The following is a 19,996-nucleotide window of genomic DNA, read 5'->3' on the forward strand; positions in this document are numbered from 1 at the left end:
CTTGTGTTGACCCATATAGTCTAATACTCATGATTTAACACGATACGAATACAATCTGTGAACACGAATTGCCACCCCTACTCTATTAGTAGTTGTATTTGATGAGATTTGAGATACTATTCATGTCAGTATTTCATTTATTGGTGTCAAACTCAGTTTAATATTAGTACCAAGCTAAAGATGAATTCCTTGTATTTGACTTGTAGTTAGTTTTGTATTTACTTTATACGTGATGTAGTCCACATAAATAGTAATTCAATACCAGTTTTGGTCGCTTGCCAAACCATTCATTTATGCCTTTGTTTTATGGTATCAGTGCAGCAAACGGCTCGAGACTAGTCTATCTCTCCTCACTTTCATGGCTGCTCCAAATCCTATTGTCCCGTATCCTTTCGCTCTCACCAACATCTCTCTCCATCATTTACCACAACCCATCACCTAGAAACAAGATGACAATAACTATCTCTTGTGGCTATCTCTTTTTCTACTTTTTCTTAGGAGCCATCTTCTGTTGGGTATCATTGGGTTAGGAAGGATCAATTTTTACTAAAGTGGATTAATGACACACTCTTTTGTCTACTATTTGCGAACTCAACATATCCAAGGATGTTTGACATCGCTTGGAAACTCTTTTTGCCTCAAACTCTCGATCTTGTGCAACTTGCATGCGTGGGCAACTCAACAGCATGCACCAAGGCTCTCAAACCTGCCATGCAGATCTCAACTATGCCAAATCTTGGTCAAACCTATTAGCTGCTGTTGGGAAGCCTCTCGATGATATTTCCTTTCTTGTTAGTGGTCTCAACTCATCATTTAACTCCTTTGTGACCTCTTTCTCTTTTACCACACGTGAGAAATCTCTCACCTTTAATGATTTTTGATATGAATGATTCACTCATAAATGCTTACTAAATTGACAACAAACCTTGAGAGAAGATTTTTCCACCTTTGCTCTATATAGCAATAAGTCTTATCAACCTTCAAAATCTAATAAGTGCTTTTCCAAACAGAAACAGTCTCCCACCTATCGTGGCCCATCCCAGCACAAGCCTACCCCATCTTCTTCCGCTACCCCTACTTCCAATTCCATCACACTAGCCACCAATCCCTCCTCATTTCCTTCCAAGAATCATGTCCCTTGTCAAATCTGTGGCTAAACTAACTACCAAGTACCAAGCCTTGGAGTGCTACTACAGAATGAATTATTCTTACTAAGGTAGGCATCCTCTCGCCTAATTTGCAGCAATAGTCGTTCATACTAATGAGGTCTTTGAAGGATAATAATGGATCATGGACAATGCCAATGCAAATATTACTAGTGAGCTTGAAAATTTACAAATTCGGCAACCCTTTGAAAACAACACCATGGTGGTTGTAGGGAATAGAGTAGGCCTTGCTATTGGGAACACTGGCTCAACATTTTTAACCTTCCCCAATCTAAGTCAAATAACTCATTTCTTTTCAAAAATATTTTACATTATCCTTGAGTCTCTTCAAACTCGTTGTCTATTCATCAATTTTGTTTAGACAATTATTACTACTTTATCCTAACCTCTGGTTATTGTTGTGGAAGGACATTCGGACCAATGCTACACTATTGGAAGTCAAACTTGAGAATGGACTCTATCCTATTTGGTTGCAAGGAAACTCTCTCAAGAATAACAAATCAGTCAATGCTTTGATTGGCATAAAGACTTAATCCTTTGTATGGCATTTTAGACTAGATGATTCTGATTTGGACATTGTATTTCAGGTTGTCAAACAAAACAACCTTCCTGACTTTTATTTCAATTTTAATAAAAAAGATGTTTGTGTTTCTTGTCAATTGGGTAAGAACATTCGATTGCCATTTTTTGCTTCCACTTGTGTCCCTACCTCACCCAACTTCGCCATCATTGCTCCCCCTATACGTATGGACTTTCCCCATCACCTCTGTAAGTGGCTATAGGTATTATGGGTTGTTTGTGGGTGAATTCTCATGCTATACATGGATTTATCCCCTTCACTCTATATTTGAAGTCTATGATTGCTTCATCAAGTTCAAAATTCATGTAAAAAACCAACACTTCTCAAAAATTAAATAGTTACAATTAGACAGTGGTGGAGAATATATTTCTAATCACTTTCAAACATTCCTTACTAATCATGGTATTGTGCATCATAAATCTTGCCCACATGACCTCTCAGTAAAATGGACTTGCTGAGAGGAGACTGAGACTCATTCTAGAAACTGGTCTTATCCTATTGGCATATTCTCATCTCTCTAAACAAATATTAACCCGATGCCTTCTTAACTGTAGTAGAAACTGAATCTTTGGCTACATGTGCTTCCCTTTACTTCTACCATATGGCCTTAACAGTTAGACTATCACTCAAAACCTAGCACTTTTCTAGGAGGGAGATTGTAATATTGCAATTTGACTATAGGATAATGTGAATGGGTATAAGCTTAGATAGAGTTTTAAGTTTTTCTTGGATCATTACATGATCAATCAGCCAATACTTTACTATATTGGCACAATGAGATTTATGACAAACAATGGCCATTTTTAAAGACGTGGTTATAAATTGTTGTACTCAATGTGTTGAGTTAATGGTTTAGCTTGCCATTAACATAAAAGTTAGTTGATGCACTAAATTAACAATTTAAACACTGTAACACAACATATCATTCATTTGGCTCACTAAAAATTTTGGTTACCATTTAATTGTCCAATCTATATGGTTTAAGTGTAAGCTTAATTGTGAAGCATCCTCCCCTTACAAGTCAATTTTCAATGGCAGATATTGAATCGTTTAGAATAGGAGAGAACTCACTAACATAAGAGTTTAGTTCATACCATACCAAACTAAACTTGATCAATGGTTTTTGCCACACTCCAAGCTCACATGAGCTATCTCATGATTAATGGTTTGGCTTGTGACAAAGGTGACAACCCGAGCTGTGAAGATAAGAAAGAGGTAGGACACATTTCTATACTTAATGAATGTGTAAAACAACATCCATTTTTGTCCTTGACATAGAAAATAGAGAGATAGTCCTTGGAAATTTGTTTATGATCCAAGTGATGCATTCAATAATGGATGAAGAAAAACCCAAGTGACATAATTCTTGGTGAGGTTGTTTATTAAATAAAGGGACATAATAATTACGTACTCTAAATCATTTTCTACCAAGACACTATCATATGGTAATTAAGGTGATTTAGTTGTTTCATTGCCTCAGTCAACTCGTGCAAGGCACATATATATACTTTGTAAGATGAACTCGATCGATAGCAAAATGAATCATAAACTACACTTGATTTGCACCTCCATATATTGTTACATTTCCTTGTTATTTTCAGCTATTATAGTACACATTTCCTTGATTCTGCATAAGGCCTTTCTCTAGGCTTGATCCCAACATGATCATTGATTAATTCTCCTAACTAGAATATGTAGAGGAATAGTCAATTATTTCTTATCAAACAGTGCCTAAATCTTCTTAACGAACAACAATCCCAGATCTAGAATGATCTCCAATAAGTTTTACTTCGTCACCCTCGATCCTCTTCTTAACAACAATCCCAGATCTAGATCAATATCTAATAAGTTCTACTTCGGCATCCCTTCTCCAAATTGAAGTTACTTTTAGAAACATTGCTATGCATTGGTGATTTCATGGAAGAATATTAATATATCAAATATATTATTGTATAATTGATAATTGAAATGCTTGTAAGATCTTGAGATGCTATCTCTTCTAGATGTAATGAATTTAACAATGATGCATATTATATGATATTGGCTCCATCAAAATCGAGTTTGACTCAATTCATTTGTTAAATAAATCATTTATAAATACAAAGTATCATCAATTATTAAACGATACAATTTGTATAAGTTCAATTCAACTAGTGTAAGTTCTGTATGTTTTATTTTGTAGTATTATATATAACTTATGAAAAATGATAGTTGCAGTTATGAGTGTGAAAATGCCACGCAATCATTTTGAAAAAAGTAAATAAATACAGAATCCAAATAAAAAAGATTAATTTTTTAATAATGTACTATACTTTTTCTTAAAATGACTGCATATTATTTGTGCACTTCACAACTATATGTAGCATTACTGATAATTTATAAAAATCAGAATAGTCGCACATTGATCTAGCAGTGAGACATGAGATTGACCTTGTCAAGTTTTTAATTATATCCAATTTTCAATATTGTTTACAACATGATTGTGTGAAGTTGTTTAAACATGATATTTTCTGGATTTCTACTTTTAATAAAATATATATTTAAATGAAAGAAGACAAAATATTATGAGCGAAAAAAAGACAAAATGTTACTTATAAAAGAAAACTTTCCAACCTTCAAAACTCCATGACCTTTCAACTTATTTTAAACTTATTGTGATTTCATATATAATATATGGATGATGTAGTTCAATCAAAAGAAGACAAAATGCTATGTGTGAAAGAAGGCTAAGTATTTTTAACATTGGAATTTTCATAATTTTTATAGTACAAAATTTAATTATATTCAGTTATTATGTACTATTAATTAATTTTATTGAACTTTAGAATTCATTAACATCAAATGTTACTCAACCTTATAATGTTATTGAACTTTAGCAATTAACCATTAAATGAATCCTTATGGATATAATAGTTCATATATGAATTTATGAATCATATAAATAAAATTATAAAAAAACTCAAAGTTTGTTTATTAAAATATCTTATTTACATTATTAAATACAATATAAATAATATATTTTGTCAAAATCTTTTGTGAATAAATTTAAACTTACTCAAATAACTGTAAGAAAGTAAGAATAATTTTTTTTAATTAAAAAATGTAGAACATACTTCTAATACCAATTTTGAGTTGTGTTATTTGAAAGTTTTTACACCGCATACTATTCACAGGATATATTTAGATTTTTAAGATTTAAATTTTAAAATTTATATTTTAAATTAAAATATGTTATATGAATAATATGAGATATAAACACTTTCAAATATAATTATTTTAACAATTTAATTCAGAATAATGCTAAATACAATCATAGATTGTGTAAACGTTGTGTATTTAAAAGAAAAAAAGATTAGGGCCTCTATTAAATAAATAATTTTTCATATAAGTCTAATATTTACTTAATTTTTTATACGAAATACATGATACTTACACACTCTATCTATGACGGCAAATATTGTAAAACCTTCTCAAGAATGAAGACGCAACCGGACTGCATGTCGTGCAAGTTCCGAACTGCATGTCGTGCAAGTTCTCTTTTCCAGTCCACGACCACGTTCTCAAAGACGTATCCTCACTTACGGTCAGGTAGTTGTGTGACCGTGAAAGCGAATGTCATCTGCATGCAAGGCAGTTGCGTTAAGCACCAAACTAGAGGTCCTTATTATTACCTGATTTTTCTTTTTAAAGGAAAAAAAAAAAATTATAAAACAAAGAAATCTCTCCCCTATTGATGCTGCCTGATGGTTACTCTGCTCAAACTTGAGGCCCTCCCCTTCCCTTCTGCTCTATCCAAATCCAACATCCACTGCTTCCCATTTTTCTCTGCGTTAACGCCAGGTTCTCTCTCTCTCTCACTCTCTCTCTCTTTCTGTCTTCACTTATTTTCGTTATAAGTTTGTGTCTCCTTATGTTGTTTGATTCATATTTTTCTGAGCTATGTTTTGTTCTTGAGTTCAAACTTCAATATGCACTTTGTTTTGTACTTATGAATTCACCTGACTTCTGTTCTCTTCTCATTTTTCTGTTCCTTCCAGCAATAATTCTGGTTTTAGAAAAATCTGCACTTTGAAAAATTAAAAACCAAGACTTTGAAAAGGATGCTTCCTACTCGAAACACCAAATGCATGTCATACGAAATAAAGAGTTTTCTAAGGAGGAAAATTTTCAATTTCTGTTTATTAAATTTATGTATTTATTTATTTTTGGTCATGAGTACGCTGGAAACACTTGCTTTTCGAAAACGTGACAAGTTAACAAAATGACCAATTGCAGAACATATAGTTTATGTAAAAATTGTAGTCATTGCCCATATAGAAAATGAGAGAAAAGACAGGTGAACAAAAAGGATAATCTTTCTATACTGACGTGTGATGCGCTTAACCAAGTTTTACCGAGCAGAATTCGTTCAGTCTTCTAAGATGATTAACAGAGACAAAATTCATAGAGAACTACAGATACTGGGAGGTCATAGGTTCATTTCATATTCTCTATATCAATCTAGGAAGTCCAGTTTGCTTAACAACCGGACATATAGGTCAAATTATTGACTAGGGCAATTGGCACAACAAGTCATCTCTCTGCATCTAATTGTTAGGCGCAGAGAAAGCATAATGAATATGCCTCCACATTATGTGGAAAAGGAATTTGTACTTTGGTGGGAATGATCAATTGTTCTTCCCATTTAAACTGAAGTGTTATGTGCTATTTGTGGTGCTTTTTTTTTTGCCGGGGCGGGGGGGGGGGGGGGGGGGAGGGGGGACTCAATGTGCTAACTTTGGTGGTTTGGGATGCAAAATATAAAACTCCTGTTACTTGGAGGGTGAAAAGTGTATTTATCCCCTTATTTGTGTTAGTTATTTGGGACAAACTCTTAGGGATTGGTTCAAGTGATAAGGGCCTTGGCTTTGGTGGTATACTCTCTCCAAGTTTAAAAGGTCTGGATTCTTTGGTGCAAACAATTTCTAGGGGCTGCACCCCATTGGTGAAAAAGCTATTGATTTACTTGATTCAGGTGATGGGGATGCACTACACGGGTTGGGTTTTAACCGGGTAAAAGACATGTTGCTTTTGCATGGTTTCCCAGATTTCTTGTCACAAAAATTTATTTGGGACAAAAGAGTACACGTACAGAGTGCTATATCCTAGAATATGCAATCTGAAAAAACAAAAAAGAGGCAAGAGGATAGGATACATAATCAACTACCGAACTTATTGCTTTTACTTTTAGAATCTTGAACTTGTAGAAAAATGAGAAAACTCTAGTTTAGTTTTTGAAGTGGTTTTGTTTAAATGATTCAGCTGCAAAGTTTGTCATTTCAAGTCCCAAAACAACAATAAACTTTTATTGAAATTTACAAGTTTTCCATTAACTACATTAACCATCCTCTTAGTATGTCTTATTTTGTGTCTGTAATAATATGTTGGTGCTATTTAATTTCTATTATTCTTCATAACTTTTCTTGGAAAAGATGATTTAGTCAGATGTGCTCATGACTTTCACTGAAAAGATTCTCACTAACTTTAGGATGATCCTATATTTGCAGGATATGATGAGCACCATCTCAAGCCACCGTTATAATTGGTCACTAGGATTTCAAGAGCATTTTGTTAAAGGAAGATCTAGTAAAGTTCCATTTCCCGGATATTCTGGTACACATCCTCCTTCCAGAAGATTGGAAAGACTGGCTTTCCTCCATGGTCAATGCCTAGATCATAGATATCATGAAGGTATTAAGAAATACAGGCCTGTCTTGGCCAGTATGGTGGATGATGGCATGGATCCAGATGACTCAGAAGATAGTAATAATGAGAAAGAATCCCCAAAAAGTGAAACTGGAGGAGTATGTTGACATTTCTCACCTTTTCTTTTATCCCCTTTAGGTTTTTATCCATTGGGTTCTAACGGCTACAGAGATGGCTCAAATAGAATCTAACAGGTGTAAAATTATATTTGACATCAGTAAATTCTTGTTGAATAAGGAATCTCATGTTTTTTCTTTCGAGATTAGTGGAGGTTAACTCGCCTTGGAAATTTAATTATACAAAATATCAAGAAATATAAAGCGTCACATCGTTTAAAGTCAGTTAGAATAATTTTCACTGCTTCAAAACAATATTTTGTGGGATGAGATGTCAAATGACATGGCACAATGCAAATACTTTCTGAAAATTACATCTTAAACATGAATGGGTCGTTATCAGTTTCAGAGCAAATTGAGAGGATCCTTGTCCATTCTTGTTTTTGTGGTAAAATCCTTACTTGTTCTGCAAATTTACGTAGAGTTAGTTATGGAATAATCAAATGTTCTGAATTCATATTCACTTAATCCACATATGTTAGATGAACAGTGATATACTTCGAGAAAATCTTGAAAGAATTGTTGGCACAGATGATTCCACCTTCAGTGGAATAGACCTTGCAAACCTAATCAGGAACAAGTATGGGAGGTCTTATGATGTTCAACTAATAAAGAAGGTATGCTTCCTGTATTTGAAAATAGCCATGTTATTAGCTAATTTGGACCTGTTGCATGAAGTCTGATTAGTATAAATGTTACACTTTGCAATATGTATCATAAGCTATGAGAGGCAGCAACATGCATTCTAAACTACCAGCAGGTTTTAATAATTTCCACACTTGCTTAAACTTTGACCCTTAAAATGAACGAAAATAATCTATTTGGTGTAATCTAAATCACTACATGTTGCGAAGGATGCAAATTGAAATATGTTGATAGTTTAGGGTTCATGTTGCAAAATGGCCAGTAGTTCAGGGAAGGTGTAATTACTTTTTTTAATTATAATTATTCCAAATCATGCAGGAAACATTTGAAAATTTGTTAGAAATTATGTAATCCACTTTTATCAAATATTTTTGGTCTTTATTTGAGCGTTTGATATTGTAATGTCTCTTCATTATCGTTACCCTTAAAAAGTCAGGTAACCAATCGATAATTTATTCCTTTTCTTTTTCCTTTATAAGTGATTACTATCTTTCATGCAATTCTAATGACGAAGAAGGCACTTGATTAGAGGAGAAAAACCAATTTCATTTCACTTGTAGAATATAGGTGATATTGAAAGTTGCATCATAAAGTTTTAGGAGTAAAATATAGGACAGTTTTATAGACTCGGTTATATTCTTCTAGTATGATTTTCTGTGGAAGCAATTTTTCTGCATGGGTGCAAGTGCAACATAGAGAGATAGAGACGTCAAAAAGTTTCCATTGCCTATAAGGAAGCATTTAATAACTTTCATTGGAAGTTAATGTGGTGGGTTTTAGTAAATAATGGAATTCCTCTAAAAAACATTTATACTATCAAGTATATGTATTATGGAGCAATTATTAGTGCGAGAATGATTGGAGGAATGAAGGTTGAGTTATCATTCATTATAGGCTCCATCCAAGATCATTATATTTTGTTTTAGCATGCTAGTGTCTGTGCCTTTAGTTTAGCATGGCTGATAAATTATCTAAGATTGTGCTTGTTTGCTGAAGTGTTGTGAGTTTAAATCAGCACAATTTTTTTCATTAACATGTGATAACACAAGTTATGGTAGTAAGAATAAGATGATTGATTACATGGATGATTGTCTCTTTTGTTATCGAATCTGCGACCTGATTACTCACGTACTGTCTTTAAAACCTAATTTCTGGTGGTTCTATGGCAAACGACCCTAAGATCTGCCAAAAGTTTGTAACATCTGCATTGAAATTGTGCACATGATAATTTTGAGAGGATTGTTGACTAGAAATGTTGGCCATATGAAGGAAATTGTTTCCATTTTTTTTTTTAATCTTTTGTTCTTTTTGGAATTTCACAGTTACTTTTATTTACCCTTCTCTAGGAGTTCCTGGGAAGAAATCTTCTTGCATTGAATGTGATGTGGAAGTACATGGAGCAGGTTTGCAAAATCTTGCACTACAGATCTATGCTTATTAAGTATCATGAAAAAGTTTCTGAATCAGAATGGTAGTAATTAATATAAAGGAATTATACATGTGAAGTATCTCCATGAACACAGGTGGAGAGGATCAGAAAGAAACCAACTAACAGTACAAAAGTGGCGGTGAAGAAAAACCACTCCAAACCAAATGAATTGAAGTGAATTCCCACGAGTCACACAAAGCAAAGAGAATTTTCTTCTACCTCAATATTCTAGCCATGATAGATAAAAGAGACCATGAGAAAGAGAAACGAGAGACAAAAGTTAACACCAAAACACTTGCTGTACGGCACCCCTCTCTAATTCGTTTCTTGTGGTGCACCACAACCTCATTTTCTTCTGTTTAAGTTTTCATGCCAAAACCAGATCTCTCTAATTATCTAAATACTGCTCATTTTTCTCGTGAAATAATGAAGGCCTTGGTAACTATGTATAGCACTAGAAACTCGGCTAGATAAAACTTCAGTTGATGAACAAATTACTGGATTGGTTTGGGAAAGGAGATTAAGCCGAGGAAACTTTTAGGTCTTGCTGCCAAAATTGGATGAGGAAAGTAGCTGGAAATTGCTAAACAATTCCAAAACTGGCTTGGAAAGAGGCTGCCATACAATTGTGAGGAAGACCACATATTCAGGGAGAAATACCTTGTGGCTTGTGGGATTCTCAGTCACAACAAAAGATAGCCACCTTGGCCCAAACTTTGTAAAGTCTGACAACACAAAAGCTCCTCAGAATGTCTTCACTAATGTCCCTAACTATAAACACCGATAGTCAAAGCAATGATTGAACTTGAAGACAAGATGTTTAACTATTATGCCAAACTCCTCTACCAGTCCCTTTAGCCTCAAAGATTCCTTAGCTTCTAGTTAAGCGTTATATTTCATAGGCTCCTTTTGGCACTGCCTCTTTCTTCTTGTAGACCCACTTGCACTCTACAACCTTGTGGACGCCTTATCAAAAAAAAATGATAGGGCATGGATTCTGATGTTGTAGACCCACTTGCACTCTACAACTTAGAGAAAAACTGTCGGTATGAGATGCAGCCCTAAAGCTATCCTTGCTCTGTCCCATATGCAGTATTCGTAGATATTCCAGTTTGCATGATTTTACATCTTTCAACAAATTTCGTGTGTGATGTCCAAAATTGTCCTGCTCACCCATATGACCAAGTTGCATGTCATAAAATTGCATCATCATTGACCGATTCTGCCAAATTAGATACTGCAAAGTGCAAATCAAAATAGGATCCTCTCCATTTCACTAGAAATAGATAGGATCCATTTAGTGTAAAACAATGGGTATTTTCGTATTTTTTTATCATGTTGACATATGAAATGGCTAAAGTGCCCCATGTTTTACACTAAATGGATACTATCCATTTCACTTTGAATGGAGAGAATCGTTATCCCTGCAATCCACCTATAACTGTATTCCCAACTAATTAGGTTTTGTAAATTGTCAAAATTTTTTTAACCTTTCTGTACTAAAAATGCAGCTATAGTTGTTTTGCTAACATGTATCTGGCTGAGTAGTTATTAACCTATGAACCTGATGTGTCTAGAGATATTAGATTTTTCTTAAGCACTCCACATTTTTATTGGTTGTGAATTTTACTGATATTCATTTTCCTTTCCTGATGAGATTGTGACTACTTCATGCAATTCTTCCTCTTAGATTTATCTTTTTCATGCCATAGCTCAAACCTTGCCACGAGCTTATCAGCTTGATCATCAACAGGTTTCCTCCTATTTTCATGCGATCATGGGGATCCTGTTACCTTTTCCAATCCTAGCACCTTTTTCCAATGTGCAATGTTGTAACCACCTAAATGAATGAAGGGGAAAGCAACTCTAATAAAAGTATTTTGTTTACTCTTCCTTTTCAACTTTTACGGAAAAGTTTAATTACTGCATATTCAACATATTGAAGTTATTGTACCACTTAAGCAGAACTGTACTTCATGTGTAAATCATATCACACCTTATGCATGCACAACTTATTTTTCAGCCATTTCATTATTTTCAAACCCTCTAATTTTTGTCATATAACCTCAGGTCCTTGTTGTCAATTATTTTATGAAGGATTTAATCTGGGGTTTCTTTTCTATCCTATTAATACCTTATAGACTCCTTTTTGTATCAAAGGATCCTTCATCCTTTTCTGCCAAAGAGAAATTGTTCTTGCCTTTGAACTTCTCTACGTCATACTTGGTACTCATCATATTGACCTTTGGCATTGATCTGAAACCCAAACCTAGACTCTTATACCACTTGTGCAAAGGATAATGAGCACTAAAAAAATCATAAAGCAACCACACAGGACATTTGCATGTTTCCCTATATGTGATGTACATCCACAGAAAATGATGATCAAGAAATCTACTAACCAAAGATGAAGTACAAAATAGTGGTGAAGAGAAAACATTCGAATTAAATCCCAAGACACCCAAAACTTACTCCCACATACTAGGCAAAAATAATTTCTTCTATTTTTAATTCTCTATCTGTGAGAGAAAAAATAGAGAGTGAGCAAACAAAAGAGACAGCAGCTCACACCAATCTTGTTATGAGGCACTTCTCTCAATCCTCTCTTATTGTGTGCTACAAGCTCCCTTTCTATTGTTGAACTTCAGAAATCTCCTTTCTAAATCTTTCATGTGGCCATTTTTTCATGTAAGAGAATGATGATAGTTATTATGCAGAGCACCTCTGACTTGACTGTAACTTCAGTTGGCTGAGAAAATAACTGAAATTCTCCCGGAAAAGGAGAGTAAGTCAGCAGAAAAATCTTCTGCGTTCTTCCACCAGAGTTGGTGTAGAGGAAGGGTAGGAGTGAATTGAAGAAGGATTTCAAAACCGTCTTTGTAAAAGGGTGTGTAATTCGTGTGTAAGCAAGACCACATATTCAGGAAAGTAAAGCCATGTGAGCTGATGGGATCCCAAGTTCCAACAACATTTATTTATAGTTTGGTCAATTTGGGAAGAGGTTTTTTTGTTTGAAGTTCAAGATTAACATTGTTGTCTTCAACTTGCATATTAACCCCCTACTTATCAAAAAAAAAAAAAAAACTTGCATATTAACCCCCTATATTATATGATATTTAACCATCTGACTAGAACTCAGCAAAGAAAGGATCTAAAAAATGGGAAAAGGTTATTTAACCTTCATTGGCAACATATATCTGCAATTGGGTTATCAAGGAAATGAAATCCCAAGTTACATATTGCTAAAAGGATTATCATTCAAAAGGAAAAAAAGGCAAAAGGATGCAAATCTGGTGAGAGAAATAATGTACTTATATGTATATAGAAGGCAGTTTAAAAAGCAGCCTTTAGAGATAGCCAATTGAAGTTTTCCCCGGATAACCTTTTTATAAAGTTGCAAATTACTTCTGCTTATACATACAATTCCAATTGTGTAATTTAGTTTGTAAGAGTGTTCCCTACAATGGTTGTGATTTATAATAATTCAGTTATATGGTAGAGCTTATTTATTCTCATATGGGATTGTTCCAATTACTTTGTTCTTTTAGAGATCCTTTCCGCTTACTGAAGAAGAGTATCTATTGAGGCTTGATGACGTGGCAAACACATTGAAATGTTGGGGAGCTGTCTCACATATACGAAACAGCCTAGAAAAGTTGAAAGAGCGTCCTCGGATAGGAAAGGTAAAAATAAAGTTCAAAATTTGCATATATTCGTTGTTCATTTAAGACTAAATGTTTAGTTGAGGAAAATAAACATTTAGCCTCAAGACACATTAATTGGGATCTACCAATTTCTGCAAAGAAAGCAAGAGATAAGACTATTGCTTTTTCACATCATCACTGTAGTACCATTCCATTTCTTTCGCCTTATTGTCCCGTAATTAGATAGCCCAAATGAGAAAATTGTACTTATAGTTCTAAATAGTTCTAAAGTTACTCTACTTATAAAAAAAAAAAAAAGGTTCTAAAGTTACTCATCAACACTGAGTTATGTGTTCCTCCAGAAAGGAGGTCGAGTTCATGGCTTCTGAATAAAAATACTTGCAACATTAGCTCTAGAAATTAGAAGCACTTATTTAATGTCTGTTTCTCCAAGTTTAGATGGAAAAAAGAAAAGAAAAGAACATGCAAGGAAAATAGCACGAACAAAGTATTTAAAGATGTGGAATTTCAGACGAAAGCAAATATATTGAATGCAGTAATCACTCAAACAGCCAGAACTAAGCCACTGTTTAATCTCTAAATACGTTGCAACCCAAACCCCAATGGACATGGTAATGACTAAGACTTATATTCCCAAAACCTGCATATACAAATTATCCATATACCCTAGCAAGTAATAACTGACACAAAAGAAAATAGCATTCTATCTAAAATTTGGCATCATAAATTAAACCATACTAAGTAATCTTGTCAAATAATCTAGACTCTGAAAATCAACCAAAATACACAAGTTTTGAAACTAGATTGAAAGCTTCAAGGATAACATTAAATTTATAATTCAGCAAGCATAACCATTAAGAAAAGTATTAACAATTGTCCCAAGTGTCATCTAGAGGCCCCAAGACCCACATAACCCCTAAACTCTAGCTAGATGGTCATATATATTGTTTGAAAAATACAAGGATTTTCTTAGTCCCCGTATTAAGTAGAAGTAATTAACTTGGCGCTTGTAGTCTAGTCATTTCATAGAATTGATTTTTTTTCCTTTACAAAACATTATAATCGGAACAATAATATATAGGGTTCCGTCTAGTGGTTGAAGGGTGGGCTTGGGATGAATGACTTAAGACATCTTGGATTTGATTTTGCACTAGGAGTACCCCTGAATTACCTGATAAATGGTTCTGGCAGGTGGGTTCATGTATCTAGGGTTTAGTCCCATGGGTGATTCCTTTTTCTTCTTGGCAATTTTAACAAATTGGAATTACAGGAACTGGAAGTATATAGTGGTTATTCAAACTTTTCTATTGGTGTTGAAAAGTCTGCATCAAATTGCTGGTTTCCTTGTTTATTTTCTACCATTTTGGAAGTGTCTGGCAGCCAGTATCCTTTGTGATGCTATTTATGTCAGTTGAAACAGACCAATTAAGTTAACACCAGTTAAGTATCTTGTGTGGTACAAGTACTCGAATAAGTTTTTCTAGCTCCTTTGTCATTCATACAACCAAATATTCTATTTATAAATTAACAATATCCCTCTGGTGCATTACCAAATCCAGAAATTAAATTAATGCATTGTTACATACTGGGAAACCTCAGTATATGGTTTTAAAGAAATATTGAAGTGAAAAGTTGTTAATTGAAGAAGAAAAGATTGTACGTTTTTTGTGAACAATATTGTGCTGATCAATCAAATATAGTAAAAGCTAGGAGTAGTGATGGAACAGTACGTTGTTGTTAGTTTTATGTTTTACTCTCTTGGCCTTTTTTCTCCTTACTTGATGGTAAAAGGCACTAAAGATCTCTTCCCACTAACCACATAACCCTGCTCACATAATTTTTCTCTAGACCTGGGTAATCTCTAAGTAGGCCTCGTTATGAGCAAATAGATTGCCATGCACTCACTATAGGCATTTGTAGTCTAGGACTAGAGTAAACTCAAAAAGAATGTTAGCAATACTTCTAAAAAGTGAGACAGATTATACTTAAAAAAAAATTGAGCTAAATTCTGATCTGAAGTAGCATAGACTTTATCGGTTAATTTATTTTGTCTACGTTGTGATTGGTCATTTGCTGCAGGCAGTTAGCATTTTTATAGACATGGATGAATCTGGAGGCCGTGCAAATGAATGGATCTACAAGTAGATATCAGGGTCAGAATTTTTCATGAATGAGCTACTGTTGCCTATTCTATGAGGAGGGAAGAACCCGAGGGAGTAACCACACTCACCAATACAACATCCTTGGCCTTGATTTGAAGGTTGCCTCTATATTAAGCATAGTTTGGTCCTAGACATGCTGAAATCATTTGTTAAAGTGGGGATGTATCTGATGGGGGCAGGGCAAAAAGATTGGTGTCTTTGTGCTTCCAACTTGTTCATTACTCCATGGTGTACCTCCATAGAGTTTATTTTAGCATGACCCATCTTTATACGCGAGAGGAAAAGATAGAATCCTTTTTATTCATGCATTTGTCTCCTCACTGCATGTAAATATATAAGTTTGTATGTAGGTAGACTCCACCCACTTCCCTTGTAAGAGAATTCTAATCTTTTTATTTATGCACTGTCTTCTCACTGTACGTAACTATAGAAGCTGGTGATGATGTAGGTAGACTACTCCACCCTTCTCCCGTCCAAGATACACTCATATACGCTATCTGACAGCATTTATCATGCAAATGAACATATCTTCTTAAGGGATAACTAAACTGCATTTATGGCATGATTAGCTACTGTCCCTCATTATATGTATGGTACCCTCCCCCGTAAAGTTTTGTTGCTGCACGTTTCTGCCTAACAAGTTTGAATACAAGATATTAGAAATAGGGGATAACCTATACATATGCATTTTATAAGAACGCACTAAATGATATAATGATAAGTTTTAAGCTTCGAAAATTGATTCAATAAGAATTCTTTTTGGCATAATGACAAACACACCCATCTGTGTTTGGGATTTTTCTATCAAAACTTGGAGTTTTTGGAGCAAGTCACTTGCTTTTAACGACTTTTGTATTCAATGGATAACCAAAAAGACCGTTTGAGAATTACATTTATATCCCACAGGAAAAAAAATTGGAAAAGAAGAGAAGATAATTGGCTCACATTTGGACTCTACTCACCTCGCATGCCCACTCTGTGTGCAGGGTAAGGTAATGCATGGCCTCCAATTCCCTTGCTAAGGGTCGTCAAGGAAATGTTTATTCGGTGAGAAAAATTTTACAAACTATATCATCATCATCATCCTATTTTTATTCCATTGTGATGAGGTGGTATAGTCGATTAACATTTGAATTTTTCTTTTAAATATATGAAGGAAGATATTATAGTGATAAAAGTGACACATTTTATTTAGTGAGATTAAATTCGGTTTAAAGTGTGGTTTCTAACATTACTCCTTCAGTTATTACCCTTGCCAAGAGGACTATCCTAACACCCACACACCCACCTTGCATGGTGTGGGAGGCCACCCTAGAATACATAGATCAGAAATGCTAAAGCCACACATGGGGGATCATGAAGTGGGGTGTATTTTTTTTTTTTAAAATACTTACTGATTAAGGAAGTGTTTTTAAATGATATGATTTTTTTTTTAAATATTTAAAAGTATTAAAAAAAATACATGAAAAAAATTGCACTGTTGGGATCCCTCATGTGTGGCTGTAGAGCCACTCAAATATAAAAATTAAATTTGATTGCTCCTTAGTATCTCAATTACAAATCCACAAAATTTCAATTGAATACAGTAAGAAGACTCTAGAGTTGCTATATGGTGGTCATTGATGTCTTGTAATATGGAGACAGTGCACTAACCTTACTTCAGAAATTCTAAAACCAGATTAAACATTGATCTTATTATACCAAGTTTAATAATTTTGAGGCAATCTTCTACCCTATGAAGTTTTCAATTTCACCTCCAACTACTTTCAACTCAAAAGTTTTATGTTTTGTCTGCAGAATCCGATTTTTTAATCCTTTTAAATTATGACTAAATCTGTTTTGTAGCATCTCATAGAACATTAATGTCATAATTTTGGTTCAATTAAATCAATATCTTAGGTGCTTTCAACAAGGAAATAGCGGCTAAGGCTTGATATTGACATGATCCCCTTGTGTAAAAAACTAAGGTCCTGTCGTCAAGGAAAGCCTTGGATGTAGAAACATGAAGGGAAGTTGATCACACGACTAAAAGAGATGATCAGTATGGGTGCATTTTTATACCTTGAGCATTTAAGCCAAGCCATGCCATGCGTTTATATTAATTTATGTCAAAATGGGGTAATTGTGTAGGAGTCTAAGCTCGAAAGAAAGATGCATGATTGAAGCATGATTTCAGGAGTGTAAAGAGGGGCATTCTTGCATTATATTGTGAATGAATTAGGATATAAAAACTTAAAGCTTGGAATTATAACCACATGCAATCACACGTGTGGGACAACAACACTAACATGTTTATCTGTAAGAATAAATCTTCCCATCACCCCAACACCCCACCCTTTTTTTATTTTTTAATATTTTTTTAATATTTTTTTTTGAATTTATTTTTTTTAAATTAATTTAATTATTTTATTTATTATTTATATATTAAATATTTGATAAAAAATAAAATAATAAAAATTAAAAAAAGGGTGGGGTGTTGGGGTGTTGGGGTGTTGTGTAGCATAACCCTATCTGTAAGCTATCTCTCGAACTTCATTAAATTATTTTCTTAAGAAAAATTCTAGTCATCATCCCCACACACCACACACCATACATAATTTTTTTTATTTTTGTTTTAAATTTTTTCTCTCACCAAATGTGTGGTATATATATGATTATTAGAAGAACTCAATTACTTTAGGAAGAATAAAATAAAATAAAATTTAAAAAAAAATGGTGTGTGGAGAAGATGAATAGCAAAACTCATTTCTTAAATATAAAAGGTTTATTCACGCCTGAATGATTATCTATATAATTTTATATTATCTTGTTTATTTTTAAAAGGAAAGTTCTAAAATGTGACTTTTTTTATTATATAATTACACTTGTAAATCCATAATTAAAAAAGATCATGAAAGTCCATACAATATTAAAAAAGAAATCACCGAGAAAAGCACACAACCTGGTGGCCGGAAAGACTCCACTTTTCGAGTAGGAACCTAAATACTTGTAAATAATGATGATTTTTTTAAAAATATTTATTAAACTTACTAATTGTTTTTGTTCCGTGCATGATCTATCCTGTTTTTATATTTAAAATTTCCTACCACCTTGATAATTGTTTTTATGAAAATAACAAAGGTCATGTGTTTGAAAAACTTGGAAAGTGCAAAATCTACATGTAATCACTTAATTAGCTCGAGGAAAGGGTAACTTATGAGTCCTTTTTACTCACACTTGTGGTTCAAAACTGTAGTACCGCAGTTGATAGTGCATATTACAAAGTTCTTTTACTCAGTAGCTTTACACCACACATATGTTGAAGAAAAAAATAAAAGCAAGAGAATGGTGTAGGGTTGCTGAGTAGAAGACTATTTGTAATGCCCGTCCTTGTGGTGGGACATTTTCGTTCGATTTTGATTAAAAAAATCGACGAGAATTACGATTCCTTTAAAATTTCTTTTCCATTTATGCCAGAATACAAAAAACTCCATATTATAAATAAAATTCATTTTCTTAATTAAAAGATTACAGCGAAAAATATTAAACTTTCAGAATTAATGTCTTTCATATAAAACATCTTGTCTAGACCTTCGTGCTCTTCCCCTTAGCTTGTGCCCATCCTGACCTGTCATGCTCATATTGTCCCTGAGAGGACACATATAAAAACTAAAATGAGTCGATGACTCATAAGCATTACTTCATACCGTTAAAATATAATAACATATATTTTCAATCATGCATTTATCATTCCATACATACATATCGTACTTAGCATGCATACTTCTTTCTTTTTGTTTTAAAAAACGTTGCGAGGTGAGATTTTTCTTTTAAAACATGCTTTCTTCTTTAAAACAGTTCTCCACGCATCGCTGCCTGCATTTCTTAAAGAGTTTTTTCATGCATTTATCTTTTTACACACATTCATGCATACATACATTCATTCATTTATCTTTTCTTACGTACATTCATACATTCATTTTGTTCATCCATGCATACCTGCATCTTTTCTTAACATGCATCCGTTCTTTCTTATCACTTTCATTGGCCATAGCACACTGTTAGGCCCCGTGTGCTGGGGTTAGCGGTCTTTTTGGACCTGATTTTGCCCGTGGCCACGGGTTGGGAATCCATTCCGTCAGGGTGCAGCAATGGGTGCACTACCAGTACTACTTACTCGGCATTGCAATCTGCCCAGTCCAGTCCATTCATTTGGTACCATTTCCATTTCATTCATGTAGCTGTTACGTATTTTCATACGTCAAACATTCAGTCCAATCATTTCCTTTCCTTTACAGTTTTTTCTTACCATTCTTACAGTTCTTCAGTTTTTACGGTTCATAAAAGTCATAAAAAGAAAATAATTTTCTTAAAGAGTCATTTTAGAAAAAGTCATCTTTCATGGCATCATTTAAAGCATCATCTTTCATAGGGACATTTTAAAACACTTTCATAGGGACACTTTAAAATAGAGGGCCAAGGCCTCACTTTCAAATGGACATTTTAATA

At 33.9% G+C, this 19,996-nt stretch overlaps 1 protein-coding gene across 3 annotated transcripts; it reads left to right on the plus strand.

The window, feature by feature from the left end:
• Nucleotides 1-5,432: 5,432 nt before the first annotated feature.
• On the plus strand, nt 5,433-15,935 carry LOC122310613. Of its 3 annotated transcripts, XM_043124675.1 has the most exons (6): nt 5,433-5,586; nt 7,293-7,589; nt 8,090-8,224; nt 9,599-9,655; nt 13,230-13,364; nt 15,426-15,935. In XM_043124675.1, exons 2-6 carry the CDS (start codon nt 7,296-7,298, stop codon nt 15,489-15,491), a joined length of 687 nt encoding a protein of 228 aa, XP_042980609.1. In that variant the 5' UTR covers nt 5,433-5,586; nt 7,293-7,295; the 3' UTR covers nt 15,492-15,935. The 3 variants fall into 3 exon arrangements, with proteins under 3 accessions (XP_042980609.1, XP_042980610.1, XP_042980611.1); XM_043124676.1 differs by lacking the exons at nt 13,230-13,364; nt 15,426-15,935 and adding an exon at nt 11,435-13,059; XM_043124677.1 differs by lacking the exons at nt 13,230-13,364; nt 15,426-15,935 and adding an exon at nt 9,776-10,645.
• The last annotated feature ends 4,061 nt before the right edge of the window (nt 15,936-19,996 follow it).

The sequence above is a fragment of the Carya illinoinensis genome, chromosome 5, assembly GCF_018687715.1.
Source record: "Carya illinoinensis cultivar Pawnee chromosome 5, C.illinoinensisPawnee_v1, whole genome shotgun sequence".
Taxonomy (NCBI): domain Eukaryota; kingdom Viridiplantae; phylum Streptophyta; class Magnoliopsida; order Fagales; family Juglandaceae; genus Carya; species Carya illinoinensis.